The sequence below is a fragment of the Geotrypetes seraphini genome, chromosome 14 (genome assembly GCF_902459505.1).
Source record: "Geotrypetes seraphini chromosome 14, aGeoSer1.1, whole genome shotgun sequence".
NCBI lineage: Eukaryota > Metazoa > Chordata > Amphibia > Gymnophiona > Dermophiidae > Geotrypetes > Geotrypetes seraphini.
The window spans coordinates 2,435,400-2,453,922 of record NC_047097.1 but is presented as its reverse complement, the minus strand read 5'-3'; the positions used below and the strand labels follow the sequence as shown (position 1 = coordinate 2,453,922).

General features: G+C 40.9%; 1 protein-coding gene across 2 annotated transcripts in view; it reads right to left on the bottom strand.

Annotated features, from left to right (window-relative positions):
- The window catches only part of TLN2 (talin 2), a 572,423-nt gene that overhangs the window by 206,721 nt on the left and 347,179 nt on the right, over positions 1–18,523 (bottom strand). For both annotated transcript variants that reach the window (XM_033920311.1, XM_033920312.1), the window contains 3 exons: positions 7,732–7,929; positions 3,000–3,139; positions 1,525–1,618 (listed from right to left, as the gene is read on the bottom strand). In XM_033920311.1, the coding sequence (XP_033776202.1) occupies positions 1,525–1,618; positions 3,000–3,139; positions 7,732–7,929 (432 nt within the window). The remainder of the gene's footprint in view (positions 1–1,524; positions 1,619–2,999; positions 3,140–7,731; positions 7,930–18,523) is intronic.

The following is an 18,523-nucleotide window of genomic DNA, read 5'->3' as shown; positions in this document are numbered from 1 at the left end:
GCTTGGTTACTCCAGTGGGAAATTAAGTTGTGTTAAAAGTCTGATTTTATTCAAAATATTGGTTAAATGAATATATGCTTGACATTCAAATGTTGTTGTATATTAAATCTAATGTCTTTTTTTTTAAATACTCTTTTAAATAACTAATTATCAAATAAATTTTGTGTATTGTACTCAGTCACCTCCACCACGGTCGTATCATAACAGATACATTGAGCACGACTATTGAGGAAACCATCATAGCGCAACACTATTCTTGCACCTAATCACCTTGGTTAGGGATTTGTTTTAACACTGTTATCACTCTCCTTATGATGTTATAACTATATAATAACAGGAACAGGAATTTACAGCGACACTTATCTTTTCTTGTTTTTGTAGCTGAAATTCAATTGCCGAGGTCCTCTTCAAATTGTGTTTGCTGTTTCCACAAGTGTCCAAACACCACAACAGTGATCGTAACGTGAAAAAATGTGCAAATGAAAAGTTAAAAAAAAACAAAAAACCCCATAACACCTATGTCCATGCCTTTTTTTGTTGTTGTTGTTCTTTGATATAATACATCCGCTAAGTTGATTAACTGCCCTCTGATCCAAGCTGGGTTTCACACTGCGTCTTCAGGGAGAACAACCCTAGGAGGAACTGATGAATATGTTCGCATTATGTTTAAATATCTTTTGCACACTAAATCTCATTTTACTACATAATAAAAGTAAGAATACTTTTATTATGCAAAATGAGATTTAGTTTGCAAAATATATTTAAACATAATGCGAACATATTCATCAGTTCCTCCTAGGGTTGTTCTTCCATTTTTGAACTTTTCATTTGCACATTTTTTCACGTTGCGATCACTGTTCTGGTGTTTGGACACTTGTGGAAACAGCAGACACGATTTGAAGAGGATCTCGGCAATTGAATTTCAGCTACAAAAACAAGAAAAGATAAGTGTCGCTGTAAATTCCTATTCCTGTTATTATATAGTTATAGCATCATAAGGAGAGTGATAACAGTGTTAAAACAAATCCCTAACCAAGGTGATTAGGTGCAAGAATAGTGTTGCGCTATGATGGTTTCCTCAATAGTCGTGCTCAATGTATCTGTTATGATACGACCGTGGTGGAGGTGACTCAGCACAATACACAAAATTTGATAATTAGTTATTTAAGAGAGTATTTAGAAAAAAAAAAGATATTAGATTTAATATACAAAAGCCTGATTTTACCCCAACTTGATGCCTTCTCCCTGCTTTGAACAAAGCAAATCCAAATTCTAGCCGATTTCTCTAGAAGACATAGACATCAATGTGAGCTAAGTTCATTATTTCTCACCACAATCAAAAAAAACAGGAGGTGGACAGGGGACTAGTGGTTAATTAAAATGAATATAGCACCCACATAAACAATAAACTAGCAACGCATTCCTCTGTGCAGAAATGTTAAAAAGAGGAAACATTCAGAATGAAAGGCAGGAGAACCCAGAGGAGCTCCAGCAAAAATCAAGATGAATGCAATTGATACGTACCTCTAACTCCCTTAATGCATTGTCACATTCCTTTTGGCCCGGTGCTTGCTGAGTACACAGGGTGATGAGCTGATTAATGCTCTCGGTCACAGCTCTAAAAAGAAACCATATAGTAAATCCTTTAAAAACTGCAAGTGGATTTGTTTTGTTCTTAACATTTCATCATAGATCATTTTACAGTATTCTCCTTGTTGCTCCAGTATTTAGGGTCTACAAGATCACATCCTACTGACATAAGTCTCATGTCGAGTTCCAAACGCCGACTAAAATAGCAACACATATTGGTGGTTTTCATAAAAACTTTGCTGCTTAGTGGTGTAAACTGCTAATTTTAAGTGATTAACTTTGCTTAGACATTCAGCTGTAGCTAATATCCAGCTTCATAAGGGCAAGCTGCACTTATCTGCATTCATTTGGCCAATTAGTCCTGAATATATTAACTAGTTACCCCCTCCCTTTTACCCCTTTAAATTTCTATGGGCTTCGGGGCAGTTACTGCAGCAGCAGCCACTAGCGTGGCTTTGTACAGGGGTAGGGGTGGGGGGTTAAATGTCTGGCTCAATCTCTGCAGCCAGACAGGGTTTTCAAATTTAGTTAGGGATTCTATGTGGACAGAATTTAGGTGGACGTGAACAGGGTTGGTCTTAGCAACTGAGGGCTCTATGCAGACCAGTTCAGTGGAAACCCCCTCCCCCCCACCATCACCACCAACACCATTCCTTCCTCTGTCTCATTTAGTCATGCCCAGCCCCGCCCTGCTGGCAAGAATTTAACTTGTTTTTTTAAATTTATTTATGAAATCTCAAATGAAGACAAACCAAGCAAAACGCCTTCTGGAAAACTGTAATTGTGTATCTTCAATCTGGCCACTAGATGTCACTCTTAAAGCAAGGACCACAATTGCACCCCCCTTATCCCCCAGCATCTCCAGGCCCCTGTTGATCTGGAGGACCCTCTAAATGGCATTACAAAAGACCTGCCACATGAGTCATCAAGCTAGCCTTAAAAAACAAACAGGTCTTTCAAACCAGACAGGCATAACTTTACATTCCACAAAAGTGATATGAAAGGAATATACACTTTATATTTTCACAGTTTAAGTAGCTAAGAAGTGACTTCAAGTGCACCGTATATCTAATCATAGGTTGGTAACACATTGTTTAATTAGTCGGGTTGGCAATAGGAAGAAATAATTGAGTTTTGGAAGTACTAAGGGACAGGTTCTTTTGCCATACAAATTAAGAACAAAGTTTCCAAAATTAAAGACAGAATTTAAAAGACGAAACTGTTTTGCTTTAGGCCTCGAGCACCATAAATCATAAATATGTTATAAGTATGGTAGACTCTCTCATGATCCTTCCTAAAGAACGAACACAGGTCACCTATAGTTTCCAGTACTTCCAGGTGCATACACATTCAGCATTTCTGGGACACCAAGGCCTTGAAAACTCCAACTAGGCATCTCTTGCCCTTACCTGGCAGCAGCAGCAAGAAGGTTCTTGGCATTGGGAGCTCCAGGATCAACGGAAAGGGACTTGGCTGCCAACAGCAGCTTGCTGGATGCCATAGAGATGGTTTTTAAATTCCCCACGACTTGCATTTGGTCCTCTTTAGTCTGAGATATCACACAGTGACACAGATATGGTCATTATAAAAGTGGACTCAAGTTCCACACAAATATCATTTTAAAATACAAATTCACTTGCTCCAAAATAATTTCCTAGGTAAGAGATCCCAAATCTCTACTTCTCCTCACTGTGTAACTCCCCACGTTTCCTACTCCGTAAATGCCAAAATGAAAAAAAATCCTGAAAAAAACACTAATGGATTTAGTTTCCAGCAGCAGCAGTGTTCATAAAGAAATGGAAGGGGAATACAATCTAATTTCTGAACAATGGTTTTCTTGTCAAATCACTTTGTGCCTGAGGATGTCATCTCTGCCTGGCACAACTATCAAATTTGCGACACTGGGCTCGTGCTGTTCAGATCACATGAGTTAGCTAGTTATTCTAAAGTTAAGGGACTGCAAAAACCTCTACATATGATTGTCCAGAAGAGGTAGGGTGAGGGTTACTAAAGATATTTGCACACAAAGCTAACCAGGTGACTCTTGCACATATATACTTTAGAGGTAATTTTAGAAGCACTGGGACACACATGATATCAGAAATCCACTATTAACACTATTTACAATGTGCTAAAAGCAGTTAGTTTAACAGAGTTTAAAAAAGATTTCACATGTTTCATAAAAGTGCTCATTTCAGCCAGGGCTTTCTATGATGGATTAAGAGATTTGTGTCAACCTCTTGTTTGTCATTTTTGCCTCCAAAGTTTAAGAAATCATTTTGAGTCCTTGCTGATCAATTTGCACCATTAATATGTACAGGTTTTTGAAATCAAGCTGCCTTAAGCACAAACACAGCAGAAAGCAAGGAAACAAACCCCATGAGGAATAATCAAACAATGAAGGAATGGGGACAGAACTGTACACATCAACCAGAGCGAGCTTTTTGCGCTCCTCCCCAGCCCTGAGCTGCTCCATGAATGGCTGCCGCCAGTTCTCATGAGTCCCGTGAGAACTGGTGGCAGCCATTCAGCGAGCGGCTCGGTACTTGTTAGGAGCGCAAAAAGTTCACTCCTGCCTGGTACACCGCTGGACCACCAAGGATTCAAAAAGGTATGCGGGAGGGAGGTAAAAAAATTGTCAGAGTCGGCTGGGACAGGAGACTGGAGGAATCCCTCCTGTCCCGGCCCATCAGGTCATATGGCAGGCCAGAGGCCTGCAAAAAGTCCGGGAGGGGGAGCGGGTGGGCGCTGACCTGAATATAAGACAAGACCCCCATTTGTGGCCCATTTTTTTGGCTCAGAAATCTCATCTTATATTCAAGTATAAATGATAATCTCCAGCACTGCAGAGGGATGTTGCTCATTTTTTTCCAAGAATATTTATCACCACTTCCACTGTACATGTCAACATTCTTCAATGTATTTTACAGAAAGCTCTGCTTGGATGCAGAGATTTAAAGGAACACAGTTTATGTGAGCTGAAAAGCATACACATAGGACCAGATTCTATAAATGGTGCCTTAAATAAATGGAGCCAAAAGAAATTAGAATAGCACTTAGCACTGGGAATTGCACCCACACTCTGGAAGCTAATGCAATTTAAGATAGAAAGCCTGCAATAAATCAAGTTTTTAAACTGAAAATTAATCTGCCATCTTAAATTAAGTGCGAATCCCCCTTTATTCTTTAAATGCATACATAAATCGGAAAAATGCCCATGATCCTCCCATGACTCTTCAATGATTATGTTCCCTTTTTTGAACCACGCCAATCTCATATTTAAAGACATGCATGTAAATTTTAATTAATTCTAATTAGCTTCAATATTTGCTTAAGATCCCAAATAGTGACTCATTAATTAAACTGCATGCACAAATTGGGAGCTCGCCCAAATTTGTACATGCAATTTTTAATGCTTTTTATAAAATTAGGGTGATAATTCCCATATTACAATGGGAATATGCATCCAGTTTATTAAATGGCTCTGCTAGCTTTAGCATCTCCTCCAAGTCATGCATAAGTGCCAACTATCTGATGGTTTGGAACTGAAGTCTCCACAAACAATTCAGGGAGAAACTGTGCTATCGTCAGTCCAACTATTAGACATAACTAAGCGATTGCCTAGAGCAGGGGTGTCGAAGTCGGTCCTCGAGGGCCGCAATCTACTCGGGTTTTCAAGATTTCCCCAATGAATATGCATGAGATCTATGTGCATGCACTGCTTTCAATGCATATTCATTGGGGAAATTCTGAAAACCCGACTGGATTGCGGCCCTCGAGGACCGACTTCGACACCTGTGGCCTAGAGTAACAGCTGAGGGAGAGGGGGGGGGGGGACAAGAGAAGCTGCATTCGAAGCAAAACAATAGATCCTGATGCAAACTCTAAGAAACATTAACACACACACAAACACACACACCTACCTGCAGAAAGAGTGGGCCATTTTGAAATAGTCCATTTCTGTGGATAAATGGCTTCTGGAAATTGCCATTATTATGTGTGCATGTGACATAAATATCAAAGAAGGCTGAATATTTAAAAGTATGCCATCTTTGGGGGGGGGTGGAGGGAGCAGAAGATTAAGGGCCTGTTTTACAAAGCCGCGCTAGCAGCTGCAGCGCGGTATAGGCCCCGAAGCCCATAGAGATTTAAAGGGCTTTGGGGCTGTTGCCGTACGGCTTTGTAAAACAGGCCCTAAGTATGTGTAAAGTGCATTGCCTAGAACTGGATAGAGCAGTTTAGAAATATTTTAAATAAAATGAATAAACCTAGGGTACTCAAAATGCTTATGTCCCAGCCCTGTCTACCACAACCTCAGAAATTCAGAACAATTATTTTCCTTGGCTCCTTAACCTGCTTCTTTTGTATGTCCAACTTTTTAAAGTGATAAATATCCGTTGTGAGATATGATTCAACCACTCTTAATAGCTATACTTTTCATAACTTTACTGAAGCTTCGGACCTCAGAAACACCACTCATCGCTCAAATGTTTATCATAGAAATAAGCTTGACGTGTTGTCTCCTCACCGGCCTACTTTTTTTTTTTATCCTAATCGGATTTCAATGTTTAAAATGTAGTTTTTAAAGTGCTTAAAAAGTGCCTTAAAGTGCTACTAGTCAAATGCTTTTACATATGTACTAAAGGTTTATGACTTATCTCAGTTTTTATGATCGGGGAAACTCGGACCCAACATGTTTCGTGTATTCAACGCTTTATCAAGGATCGTTTCCCACAATCACTCCGTTGTCACCCGACCATTAATTTACAATGTGTCCCCGATCATAAAAACTAAGGGCCTGTTTTACAAAGCCACGCTAGCAGCTGCAGCGCGGTAACGGCCCCGAAACCCATAGAGATTTAAAGGGCTTCGGGGCCGTTGCAGCACGGCTTTGTAAAACAGGCCCTAAGTTTTAAACCTTTAGTAATATGTAAAAGCATTTGACTAGTAGCACTTTAAGGCACTTTTTAAGCACTTTAAAACTGTTGCACTTTAAAAATCACTTTAAACATTGAAATCCGATTAGGATAAAAAAAGTGGGCCAGTGAAGAGACAATATGTCAAGCTTATCACTATGATAAATATTTGAGCAATGAGTGGTGTTTCTGAGGTCTGAAGATTCAGTAAAGTTATGAAATGTATAGCTATTAAGAGTGGTTGAATCATATATTACAACACTTGGAATAAGAGGTATTTATGCGCTATATGCTTCGAGTGAAGCCGCTATTTTCTTGTACGTTTAGGTTTGTAAACTGGTTGTTCCAGCTGCGCCTGTTCACATCCTTACATGTATTTTTATAAAAACACTGGGGGAAATATCCTGTATTGGACGTCCAATTTCTCATTTATAGCCTTTGTGTAAAATGGGGCTTTACGTTTTCAGCTGAAACTTTGCCTATACTTAGGATCACAAGTTATGCTCTTAATTTGAAGCCTATCATTCATTTGCCATAGATTTAGATGTTTGGTCTCGATCAATGCTACCCATTTTTTAGGATCCTAAATTTAAGAGCCTAGTGCAATTAGGTGGCTATTTTAAAAAATGAAAATTCCGCTGCTCTCTATATAATCACTAATTCTTATTATATTTTCTTTTTTTCAAAACTCTTGTAAACCGTGTCAAGCTCTATCCTTATAGAGAAGATGCGGTATATAAGCTTAAGATTTAGTTTAGGTGTATAAGTTTAGGAACCCAGTCCTAGTAAATTTTCAGAGGCCAATTTGGCATGTAGATTTTTACACACAAGTCATGTACTCTACAATCTGTTTCCCCCAACCCCCCGTATCAATATACGACATAAAAGTAGTTGTAATTTTCTTAGGATCCCTTATACATCACCCACAAAAATCCACTTAACCCTGAGACTGGTTCAAACACACAAAGTGATATATATCCTTTCATGTAGTGAGGAAGCATGCTGGAAAAAGCTGAAGCAGACACCAAGAATTGCTGACTGTTTCTTCTTTGCATATTTTCCTTTTATCAGTAAGGAAAGGCCCTTTGTAATACTCCCTTTCCTACTCTCTTCTTGACAAAGATTTAATAACAGACATAAATCAACTGGCTTTTATCCCTATGGTACTCTACCATCAAATTACATATGAAAGCAATGAGTCAAACAAATGCATCTTTGAACTTACCTGAGCCTGTCCAGCCATTTCAACACCAGCATCCAAAAACTCATCAAAATCTTCACTGAATTTCCCAGAAGCAGCTGCCAATTCCCCACTTTGGCTGCGGGAAGCATGAACTACTTCACCTGCAGACTGGTTCAGGTCTGCTGCAGCTTGGTTAAGTTCGCTCTGGGCTTCTTGGAAAGGCTTTGTACTTGGAGGCAACTTCAAGAGATCAGACAGATGACCATCCCAGTTAATTAAGAACTAATTACTCCTGTTCTAGAGACCTAATTGTGCATAAGTAAATCCTGTTATGTATTTTGTAAAGTAACTTTGCTAAAGGAATCTGGGGAACTAGGAATACTCGCAAAATAAAAAATCTGACGTGGTCTAAAATAGGGGTGTCAAATGAAAGCAGTGCATGCAAATAGATCTCATGCATATTCATTGGGGAAATCCTGAAAACCCGACTGGATTGCAGCCCTCGAGGACCGACATTTGACACCCCTGGTCTAAAACATCATACCTCATGCATTCAGTTTCTATATGTTAGGAAATAAATGTTTGTGTGAGGAAAAAAATCATTATTACCTTTCAACTATGTTTTCAAGATAAATTAATGGAAAAAACTAATGAATTTAACAAATCTAATAAAAGTGTAATGGGATGGGATTTACCTCATGTCTTTTCTGTAGTTATGTCAAAGCGAGTTACATTCAGATACAGTGGGGTTAAGTGACAAACAAGAGCAATGGGATTTGAACTGGACTTCTCTGGCTTCTCAGTCTACTTTTCTATCCACCAGACTACTCAACCATAGGTGAAAATACATTGCCAGCTAAACATTACTTCATAAATCACTAGCCAAATTTTGTGATTATTGGCTCATCAGTACAACTATCCCATTGATTACAGAAGATTAAACTTACTAAAGTAGAAAGCCATACAAATTGACTTACAGCAATAATGCTTCAATTGTCCAATTGAATTGCTCAACATAGGGCTTACAAGTATATAAGGCACATTGCATAGATCAATACTTATTAATGAATAAGTCCAATATAATTATTTAAGAACACTATTCAAAGGTCAGGTTTAACATTGTGCAGCAATTCTGTGACATTTTCATAAACGTGAATAATTTTTCATATTAAATAATGTATGTATATATATGTCATTCCATTATAAAAATAAGGTAAGCTTTATAAACTTGATTTGAATATATCATTCATTTTGTGTTTTTGGGGGTGCTGTGGTTGAGGGATCTTGAATAGAGGTGTAGCGAATGAAAGAAAAGTAAGATCAGGGATGGGGAGAAATGAGGGGGTGGAAGACAGAACAGATTAGGTGAGAGTAACAGGGAAGACTGATATCAGTGGATGGGCAGGAAGTGGCAGTGAAAAGATCAGGGATAATGAGAAGTTCCTGGATCATTAGAGATGGGTGAGGGCAAAAGACAGAGGTTCTGCGATTTGAAAAATGAAGAGGGATATGCCACTGCACTCCCGTTTCTCCTTTCTTCTTGGTTAACTCTGAATAGATTAAAAATCAATTCACAGAAAACATCAACTATGATGTTTTCTTCAACAAAATGTATTCCAAATCTTCCTAGTTTTAGCCTGAAAGGTACCACTTTGCTGCATTCTTTTTTTTAAATAATTTTTATTGATAATGCAGCCAATATCAAAACAGGAAAAGAGAATCCACATCACAAAGAATAGTCAATAACATTGCAAACTGTCCAGGGAAGATAACAAATCAATTAAACTAAACTAAACTAAACCATTAGGTTTGTATACCGCACCATCTCCGCAAGCGCAGAGCTCGGCACGGTTTACAGAGGATAAGAGGAAAGGAATTACAAGGAAGGGGTATAGGAGAGGGACAGAGAGGATAGAGAGGGGCAGGGTACTAGAGAACGGGAGGAGATTAGATTTTTGAGAAAAGCCAAGTTTTCAAGCGTTTACGGAAGGCTTGGAAGGAGCTAGAATTTCTGAGCGGGGATGAGAGGTTGTTCCAGAGTTTAGTGGTTCTAAAGGGGAGGGATGTTCCAAGTTTTCCTGCGCGGGATATACCTTTTATAGACGGGAAAGATAGTTTCAGTTTTTGGGAGGGTCTAGAAGAGAGTGGGTTTGATGAATTCCAAAAGAGTGGGATAACGGGAGGAAGGACGCCATGTAGAATCTTGAAGGCTAAGCAGGCACATTTATAGAGGACTCTGGAGTATACTGGGAGCCAGTGAAGCTTGGAGAGGAGTGGGGAAACGTGATCAAACTTGCCCTTTGCGAAAATAAGCTTGGCAGCGGCGTTTTGAATTAGCTGAAGTCTATGGAGGTTTTTCTTAGTTAGGCTTATATAGATGGAGTTGCAGTAGTCTAGTCTAGAGAGGATGGTGGATTGGACGAGGATGGCGAAATGGGAATGATGAAAACAAGATCTTACTTTTCTTAACATGTGGAGGCTAAAGAAGCATTTTTTTACTAGGGAATTGAGTTGATCGTTGAAGGAGAGAGAGGAGTCTAAGATGATGCCTAGGACTTTGCTTGAAAACTCAAGATGAAGAGTGGGGCCGGAAGGTAGAGGGATGGAGGTGGGTAAATGATCTGAAATTGGGCCGAGCCAAAGGAGTTTGGTTTTGGACTCATTCAGTTTCATTTGTACAGATTGGGCCCAGGATTGGAGGTTCGTAATACATGTGGAGATGTTCTCAGTGAGGTTCGAGAGGTTCGCGTCGGTTTCGAGGAGGATGAGGATGTCGTCAGCATAGGAGTAGAGAGTTTCTAGGGGGGATAGATGAAGGAGTTTGAGAGAGGACATGTAGATGTTGAAAAGAATAGGAGAGAGGGGTGAGCCTTGCGGGACTCCACATTTCGGCTTCCAGGCGGGGGATGAGGAGCCGTTTGTGTTTACGGTGTAGGAGCGGAAACGTAGGAATTTAGAGAACCAGTCAAGGACTGTGGAGCTTATGCCTATTTCGGAGAGTTGGAAGATAAGGATGTCGTGGTGAACGACATCGAAGGCTGCGGAGAGGTCGAATTGAAGAAGAACAGCGAATTTTTTTCGAGAGTGGAGTTGTTGCACCTTAGAGATTAGTGAGGCCAAGAGGGATTCGGTGCTGAAGTTGGGTCTGAAGCCGAATTGGTGGGGTAGGAGGATAGAGAAACGTTCTAGGTAGGATGAGAGTTGGGTGGATATGATGGATTCTAATAACTTGGTTAGGAGAGGGATATTTGCTATAGGACGGTAATTAGATGGAATGGTGGGATCAAGGTCGGCCTTTTTCAGTAGAGGGGACAGTGAAATGTGCCCCATGTCGGGGGAGAAAAGGCCCGATGTTAGGGCAGAGTTTATGAGGTCGGTGAGGGAAGCGATGGCCTGTGTAGGGATATTATCGAATAGATAGGAGGGGAAAGGATCCAAAATGCACTTGCAAGTTTTTAGTTTGTGGCAGAGTTTGGAGACTTGCGGTTCAGAGACAGGCTTGAAGGCGGTCCAGGATCTGTCGGCAGGAATGGGGGTGGATACAGGTGAGGTAGGATTGAGATCAATGGAGGTCAGGGAGTTGTAGGAGACTGTGGGAGGGAAGGAGCATCTTAGAGTGGTAATCTTTTCATTAAAGAAATTTGCAAGGGCATCAGCTGATAGGGATGGTGGAAGCGAACGTGGGTCTTTTTTTGTGGTTAGGGAGCGCCAGATGTTGAACAGCGCACTGATTTGGTTATTGGATCTAGAGATCTTATCTCCGAAGAAGATTTTCCTGGCTTTTTTTAGTGTTGAGTTGTAGGATTTAATGTTAGTCCTCCAGGTCTGTCTATCAGAAGGGGATTTAGATTTTTTCCATTTGCGCTCCAAAGCGCGACATTTCTGTTTCAATTCTCTGTGAAGAGGTAGGTACCAGGGGGCCTTTCGGGGGTAGGAGATGGTTTTGGTGGTTAATGGAGCAAGGGAGTGGTAGGTGGACTCGGAGAGGGTGGTCCAGTTGTGCCAATGTGATTCAGGGTCTATAGGTCTAGGGTTGGAGGAGAGTTTGTTTAGGAGTTTGGACCAGAATAGGTTGCTCAAGGTTTTTTTGCGGTAGGTTATGGAATGAGAGTAGTGGGGTGGGGAGTCAAGATGTGACATGAAGACGGGGAGACAGGTGGTCCCTAAGAAATGATCTGACCAGGGGACTTGTTCCCAGCGAGTGTCGTCGGTTGAGGTTTTGAAGGCGGTAAGATCAATGAAGGTGGTGAAGTCTAGGGTATGTCCTTTTTCGTGGGTTGGGGATGGGGTGGGTAAGGGAAAACCTAGAGAGGTAAGGAAGTTGTTGAATTCAGATGTGTCATTGTTATTTGTGTCGTCGAGGTGGAGGTTGATATCGCCAACGATCAAAAGTCTTTGGAATTTAAGGAAGGCATTTGTTATGGTCTCATAGACGAGATTGGAAGATTTGGTCCAAGGGGTGGGTGGTCGGTATAGTATTAGGATGCCCAATGGGTGGGTGCGGAGTTCGTCAGTGACTGAGGCGAGCAGATATTCTAGAGAAGCATGGGTGCCCGTCTCGAGGAGCTGGACGTCGAAGAAAGATTTGTAGAGGAGTGCCAGACCACCTCCTTTTCGGTTGGGTCTGGGGGAGAAGAGGCCTTGGTAGCCATGGGGGAGGAGTTCATTTTGAGTGAATAGGTCGTCTTTGGCGATCCATGATTCTGTGATGCATAGGAAACCAGGGTCGAGCTCGTCTAGAAGGTCTTTCAAGATTTGGGTCTTATTGCATGCGGATCTGGCATTGCAGTAGATTGTCGGGACTGGGGTGAGAGAGTCTGGGACAGTGTTGCGAAGATTGGCAGGGGGCAGGGGCTTTAGGGAGTCTAGGTTGGCTTTTCGGTGGTTTTTCTTGGGAGGGGGGTTTCTGGTGCGTATCAGTGTGGGGATTCTGAGTCCGGGGCAGATGGTATTGGTGTTGGCGGGATTAAGTAGATTGGGGGAGGGAGGTTTCAGACAGAGGGAAGGGTAGAGAGGTGAGCAGAGTAGGAGGAGAAGGATCCAGAAGGATGGATTCATGGTAGGGTGGTTGGTGTGTGAGAGTCTGCAGTAAGGGGGAGTAGAGTTGGTTGAGGGAGGAGTAGGGGGGACTTAGATTAAGCTGACTGTGTACGAGCCTAGAGAGGGGAGGAGAGGTAAATGTGTAGTCCAGGGTACTGGGGGAACTGGGGTAGCTGAAAAAGTGAGAGACTGGTAAAAAAAAGAAACAAAACCTTTGGCAGGGAGTACAGTTTGGAGCAGAACTGAGCAAAAAAGCAAAAAAAGGTTAGCATCAAAACATGAGTGAATACAATGGTAAAATATGGTGCAGAAGCAGGGGTATAAACAATGGTAAACTTTGACAATGGTGAACTTTGGGTGGACTGTGGGGCAGAGTTTCTAGTCGCTGGGGGGAGAGGCTTTCGGTGGCCCTCACGGGCTGAAGAAGGAAAATCCGGCTCAAAAGTCGGGCTGCGTCGGCGATCTCCGGTGGCTGGAAAGGCAGGGGCTCTAAGAGAGAGCAGAGTCCTCCTGCTTGTAACGGCGTCGGGCGGAGGAAGGAGGGACAAGATGGCAGAAACTTCCTCCTTCCTCTGCCTAGGAAGTCGCTGGGGGGAGAGGCTTTCGGTGGCCCCCACGGGCTGAAGAGGGAAAATCCGACTCAAAAGTCGGGCTGCGTCGGCGATCTCCGGTGGCTGGAAAGGCAGGGGCTCTAAGAGAGAGCAGAGTCCTCCTGCTTGTAACGGCGTCGGGCGGAGGAAGGAGGGACAAGATGGCAGAAACTTCCTCCTTCCTCTGCCTAGGAAGTCGCTGGGGGGAGAGGCTTTCGGTGGCCCCCACGGGCTGAAGAGGGAAAATCCGACTCAAAAGTCGGGCTGCGTCGGCGATCTCCGGTGGCTGGAAAGGCAGGGGCTCTAAGAGAGAGCAGAGTCCTCCTGCTTGTAACGGCGTCGGGCGGAGGAAGGAGGGACAAATTAAAATTCTTGGAGTAACTATAGACAATGCATCATCATTTCACTCACACATTTCAAGTGTTGTTTCTTCCTCCTTCTTTAAGCTTCACCAAATTTGTTCCATTAGGTCAATGCTAAGTCAAAACTCTTCTACATTCCCTGGTTATATCCAGGCTAGATTAATGTAATTCTTTATTAATTTGACTTCCTTAGTATCAACTTTGCCATCTTCAGCTCATTCAAAATACAGTATTCCGGCTTCTCTATCATCATTCAAAATTTGATCATCTCACCCCCTTACTCAAAACTGAACACATGATCCTGATAGATTATAGGATACCATTTTAATATAATCTCCTTATCTTTCAGATCTGGTTCTTCGGGCTTCATTTATTCCTAATTACCTGATTCCCTATTCACCAATAAGGGACCTTCGTCGTTCTTCTCAACACCTACTATCTGTGCCATCCTTTCGACAGATGTTTCTGGATACCAACCGGGATTCTAGCTTTTCAGTGATGGCTCTGAGCCTTTGGAACTCACTACCGCTTTATTTAAGGTTGAAAAATCTCTTAAGACCTTCAAGTCACAACTCAAAGCTTATTACTTCAAAAAGGCATTTGATTCAGGTTCGCTATAGACCTATTTACCTTCGATAAACATGAAAGCTTTCTTCTTCTTATCCCTCCGCCTCTTGTTACTTTCCTCTATGGTTTTTTTCCTTACAAACATTGTAAGCCTTCACCTTCCCTTGTCAGCTCATTTGTATTTAGTTTGTTCATTTGTCTTGGTACCTTTGCCTTGTTCGTCTTTTATTTTAATTTTTAACACATTGTTTTTACTCATTTAAACTGCTTTGGCTTAACTTTTTTTTTTGTTAAAAATTGTGGTATATTAAATAAAATAAATAACTGTAACCCACAGTCTTCCTTTCCCGTCTCCCCTTAGTACAAAATACAGACATTCACTCACTGTCTCCAGGCTCTCTCTCATTTATCAAGCATTTTCAGTCTAATCGATACAACACCCTACTCACTAGATTACTTGAGGCCTTCCCCATTTACTCATTGGTCTTTCATAAAAACCTGTGTCCTGGAATTAGCTATTTGTTTCGGCACAATGCGCGGCAGCGGCAAAGAAGGCAAATAGAATGTTGGGCATGATAAAGAAAGGAATCTCGAGTAGATCGGAGAAAGTTATAATGCCGCTTTATAGGGCAATGGTCAGACCACACTTGGAATACTGCTTCCAACATTGGTCTCCCTACCTAAAGAAGGATATAAAACTGCTGAAGAGGGTGCAGAGACGAGCAACAAAACTGGTGAAGGGTATGGAGAAACTGGAATACGAGGATAGACTTATAACACTAGGCTTGTTCTCCCTTGAGAAAAGGAGACTGCATGGGGATATGATCGAGACCTTCAAAATACTGAAAGGAATCGACAAAATAGAGCAGAGAAGATTATTTACATTGTCCAATTTGACACGGACTAGAGGACATGTAATGAAGCTAAGGGGGGACAGGTTCAGGTCTAATGTCAGGAAGTTCTGCTTCACTCAGAGAGTGGTTGACACCTGGAATGCCCTCCCAGAGGAGATTATTGCGGAATCGACCGTCCTAGGCTTCAAGAGCAAACTAGATGCATATCTCCTTAAGAGAGGCATATAAAGATATGGTGGACTATAAATTACTAAATATATAAAAAATACGTGTTTGTAAAATCCAGTTATTAGCAGGGAAACATACAGGCCATGTATACCAGAAACAAAGCTGACAGCACGTAAACCAAAAATTGAAACGGAGAAAAAATAAACCTCAATTGAGGGAGGTTGGGACTACACAAGTACCCAGCCCTCCACTCATCATCACGGGTTTATAAAAAAACTCCGTGAACATATATATGAGTCACTATTTCATTCGTTTTCATACATACAAAATCATGTTTTGGTCACTTTTTTTCAAAATCTTTTTTTATATCTAAGTGTACACCTGGCAGGGCCTCCGCGTGTGCGGATCGCCGGACTTGATGGACCGAAGGTTTGATCCGGAGATGGCAGTTCTTATGTTAACTCTCAGCCTAAATTCCCACTCTGTTTGCTCTTTCACAAGTTCTACTTCCCATCATAATTTTCTCTTCCAGCTTCCGCCAACAAAAACGCATCATCCACTTCTCCTTCAAGATTCTCCTGAAAATGTCAACCATAACATAGCTCCTCTTTTGAAAATTCCCAATAATCCCTCTCCCCCCATTTTCCTGTCCTTCTTTCACGGCCTGTCCACCAAAATTGAATTTCCAGCATTCCCAGCTCCTCTTTCTTGCTGCTTCTCACTTCCCTATCCCTTCTCTGACTTCTCCCACAATAACCGGGTGACAATAACCGGGTGACAAGAGGAGAGCAGTGACAATACCTGAAGCCACTATCTTCCTCTCTGCTTCAAGGATTGACTGAACCATTTGAATCCACATGGGAAATAATCAATGATGGATATGATTTCAAACCAAGTAAATTAAAATGACAAATGATAATCATTTGGTATGATTTTTGATTTTTATTTGAAACCACTCTTTTACCTTTATTTTGATTTTAAGTTTTGAAATCATATATTTGAGTGATTTTATATCTTTTTCAGTTATTACATCAAAAACCATTTGCTGATGGATGCAGATTTAATCTTAAAATGCATGAATTTATTAATGTGATGGTCAATAATACTGGCGAGGTGTAAACGCGAACTTAAGCAACCATCTAAGTCCTATTTATATATAAATTCTTGTCATATGTGAACTTGTAATTCACATGTCCATGCTTATCAATATTGATAGATTAGTCTGCAATCTTGTGACAATTACATTTAATAGTATTGGACTGGACTGCTCCGCTGATTTTCAATTGGATCATCTGTTGTTCTATTGTCCTTTGATACTTAGCTTTTGGAGGTCAATATAGGGTAGAATTAATAACATTTTGGAATCATCAATTCCTCTAATGTATGAGGCAGTCATTTGTGGTACAATATTACATGTTAAGCCCTCTAAAGATCAATATATTTCCTTATAATGACTGGGATAGCCATCCAGATGATCACCCGAAACTGGAAGAACTGTGATCGTTGAAATTTTTTGTTCTGCTGGGCAAGTCTTTGCTCTAGTTATAGATTTGAAAGGATAAACGCTGAGAATTTGGGGCATGGTAATATATTTAAGTTGATATGGGGCCCACTGACATCGTATGTTACCTTATTATAACTGATTATTGAATGTGAGTCAGTTTTTGTTATTTTTGTACATATCCAGGGAAGGGGTGGGGGGGTTATTTCTATTATAAATTGATTTTTAAATATTTACACTTGGGGTGGGTGGGAAGATATCAGTATTTTGAATGGGGTAAGGTTTTTGCAGAAATATATGTTTTTGTGTTTTATTGAATAATCATTGGTGGGTGGGTGGATGGAAAATGGTTGATTATAAATATGTGTAAGTTGAATGTGCTTCTATTGTATAATTATACATTACATTTGTTATATTGTAGTATTAAGGTTTTGAAAATTAATAAAATTAAAAAAAAAAAAAAGATTTCAAATCAAAATCAGTCAAGTGGCTTAATGATTTTGATTTGAAATTTTTGTCAAAATTATTTTTTCTAATGCTGGAAACCATATATGGTAAGTGGTTCAAACAGTTTATCAGAGCTCAGGAAGCAGAGAGAGAAGAAAGCCACTGCTGCTCTTGCCTAACGAGCACAGAAAGTGGACGGGGAGGAAGTTAAGTTGAATGACCACCATAGACTTCTGCTTTCTTGACCCAGCTCAGGCTCCAGGCCTTCCTTGCAATTACATAGCTACAAGAAAATTTCACAAGGAGGGTCAACATTTTGCAGCTACTCCAAAGGCTGCAGAATCATGAGAAACCAAGGACTCAGATTATAAGAATTAAGTCCCAAATATACAAGGGTTGATTTAAAAGAAATGAGACGATTTCTTGGAAAGAAAAACAGAGGCAGATGTGGCAATGCCGTTCTGGTTCTTGTGAAGCTCAAACATTGACGTTTCTGAAACTGCAGTTGGACTGCCATAGTCTTCGTTATTGGGTCACAGCGAGAGGAAGAACTTCATACATTTCGTCATGGCAGATGAGAAAGACGTGTCTATGAGAGTACGCAGCATGGCCAATTGTTCCATCACCATAAGCTTTCCGTAACATTTCAAGGGTTTCATTACTGCTCTTTGCAAGTTTAACACACAATCCAATCACACACCTCTGGCATATTCTCACAGATACGTCTTCCTCATCTGCCCTGATAAAACGTATGAAGTTCTTCCTCTCACTGTGACCCAACAATGAAGACTGTGGGGCAGTCCAAGTACAGGTTCAGAAACGTCAATGTTGGAGCTTCACAAGAACCAGCATAGCGTTGCCACGTCTACTTCTTGGAAAGAAAACCAGAGGCAGTCTCATTACTTTTTCAAGCAGCCCTCATATTTAATAAGGCAGTGACCTCAATAGTAGTAGTAGTTTGATTTCAACCTGTGTAAATGTTTAGATAAAGTCAGTCTATCTTTTAGAGTCCAAATAAAAACTTGGTCAGAGGCACATCTGCTAAAGAGTTGCTGCCATTGCTAAGAAATATATAGGAGGAAAAATCAATTGTGACCACTAGCAAACTATGCAAGGTCTAACACTTAACAAAATTCAGGTTATCAGCACTGCCTATGCCCTTCAGCGCTATAGAAATGATACATAGTAGTATAGCAGTATGCTGCAAACTTTTAAAGCTATGGCACACTAATCTTGGGCTGAAATGCACAGATGTCCTTCAGCTGTGGCAATGAGCACATAACTGGCGCCCAGTTGTTATATTGA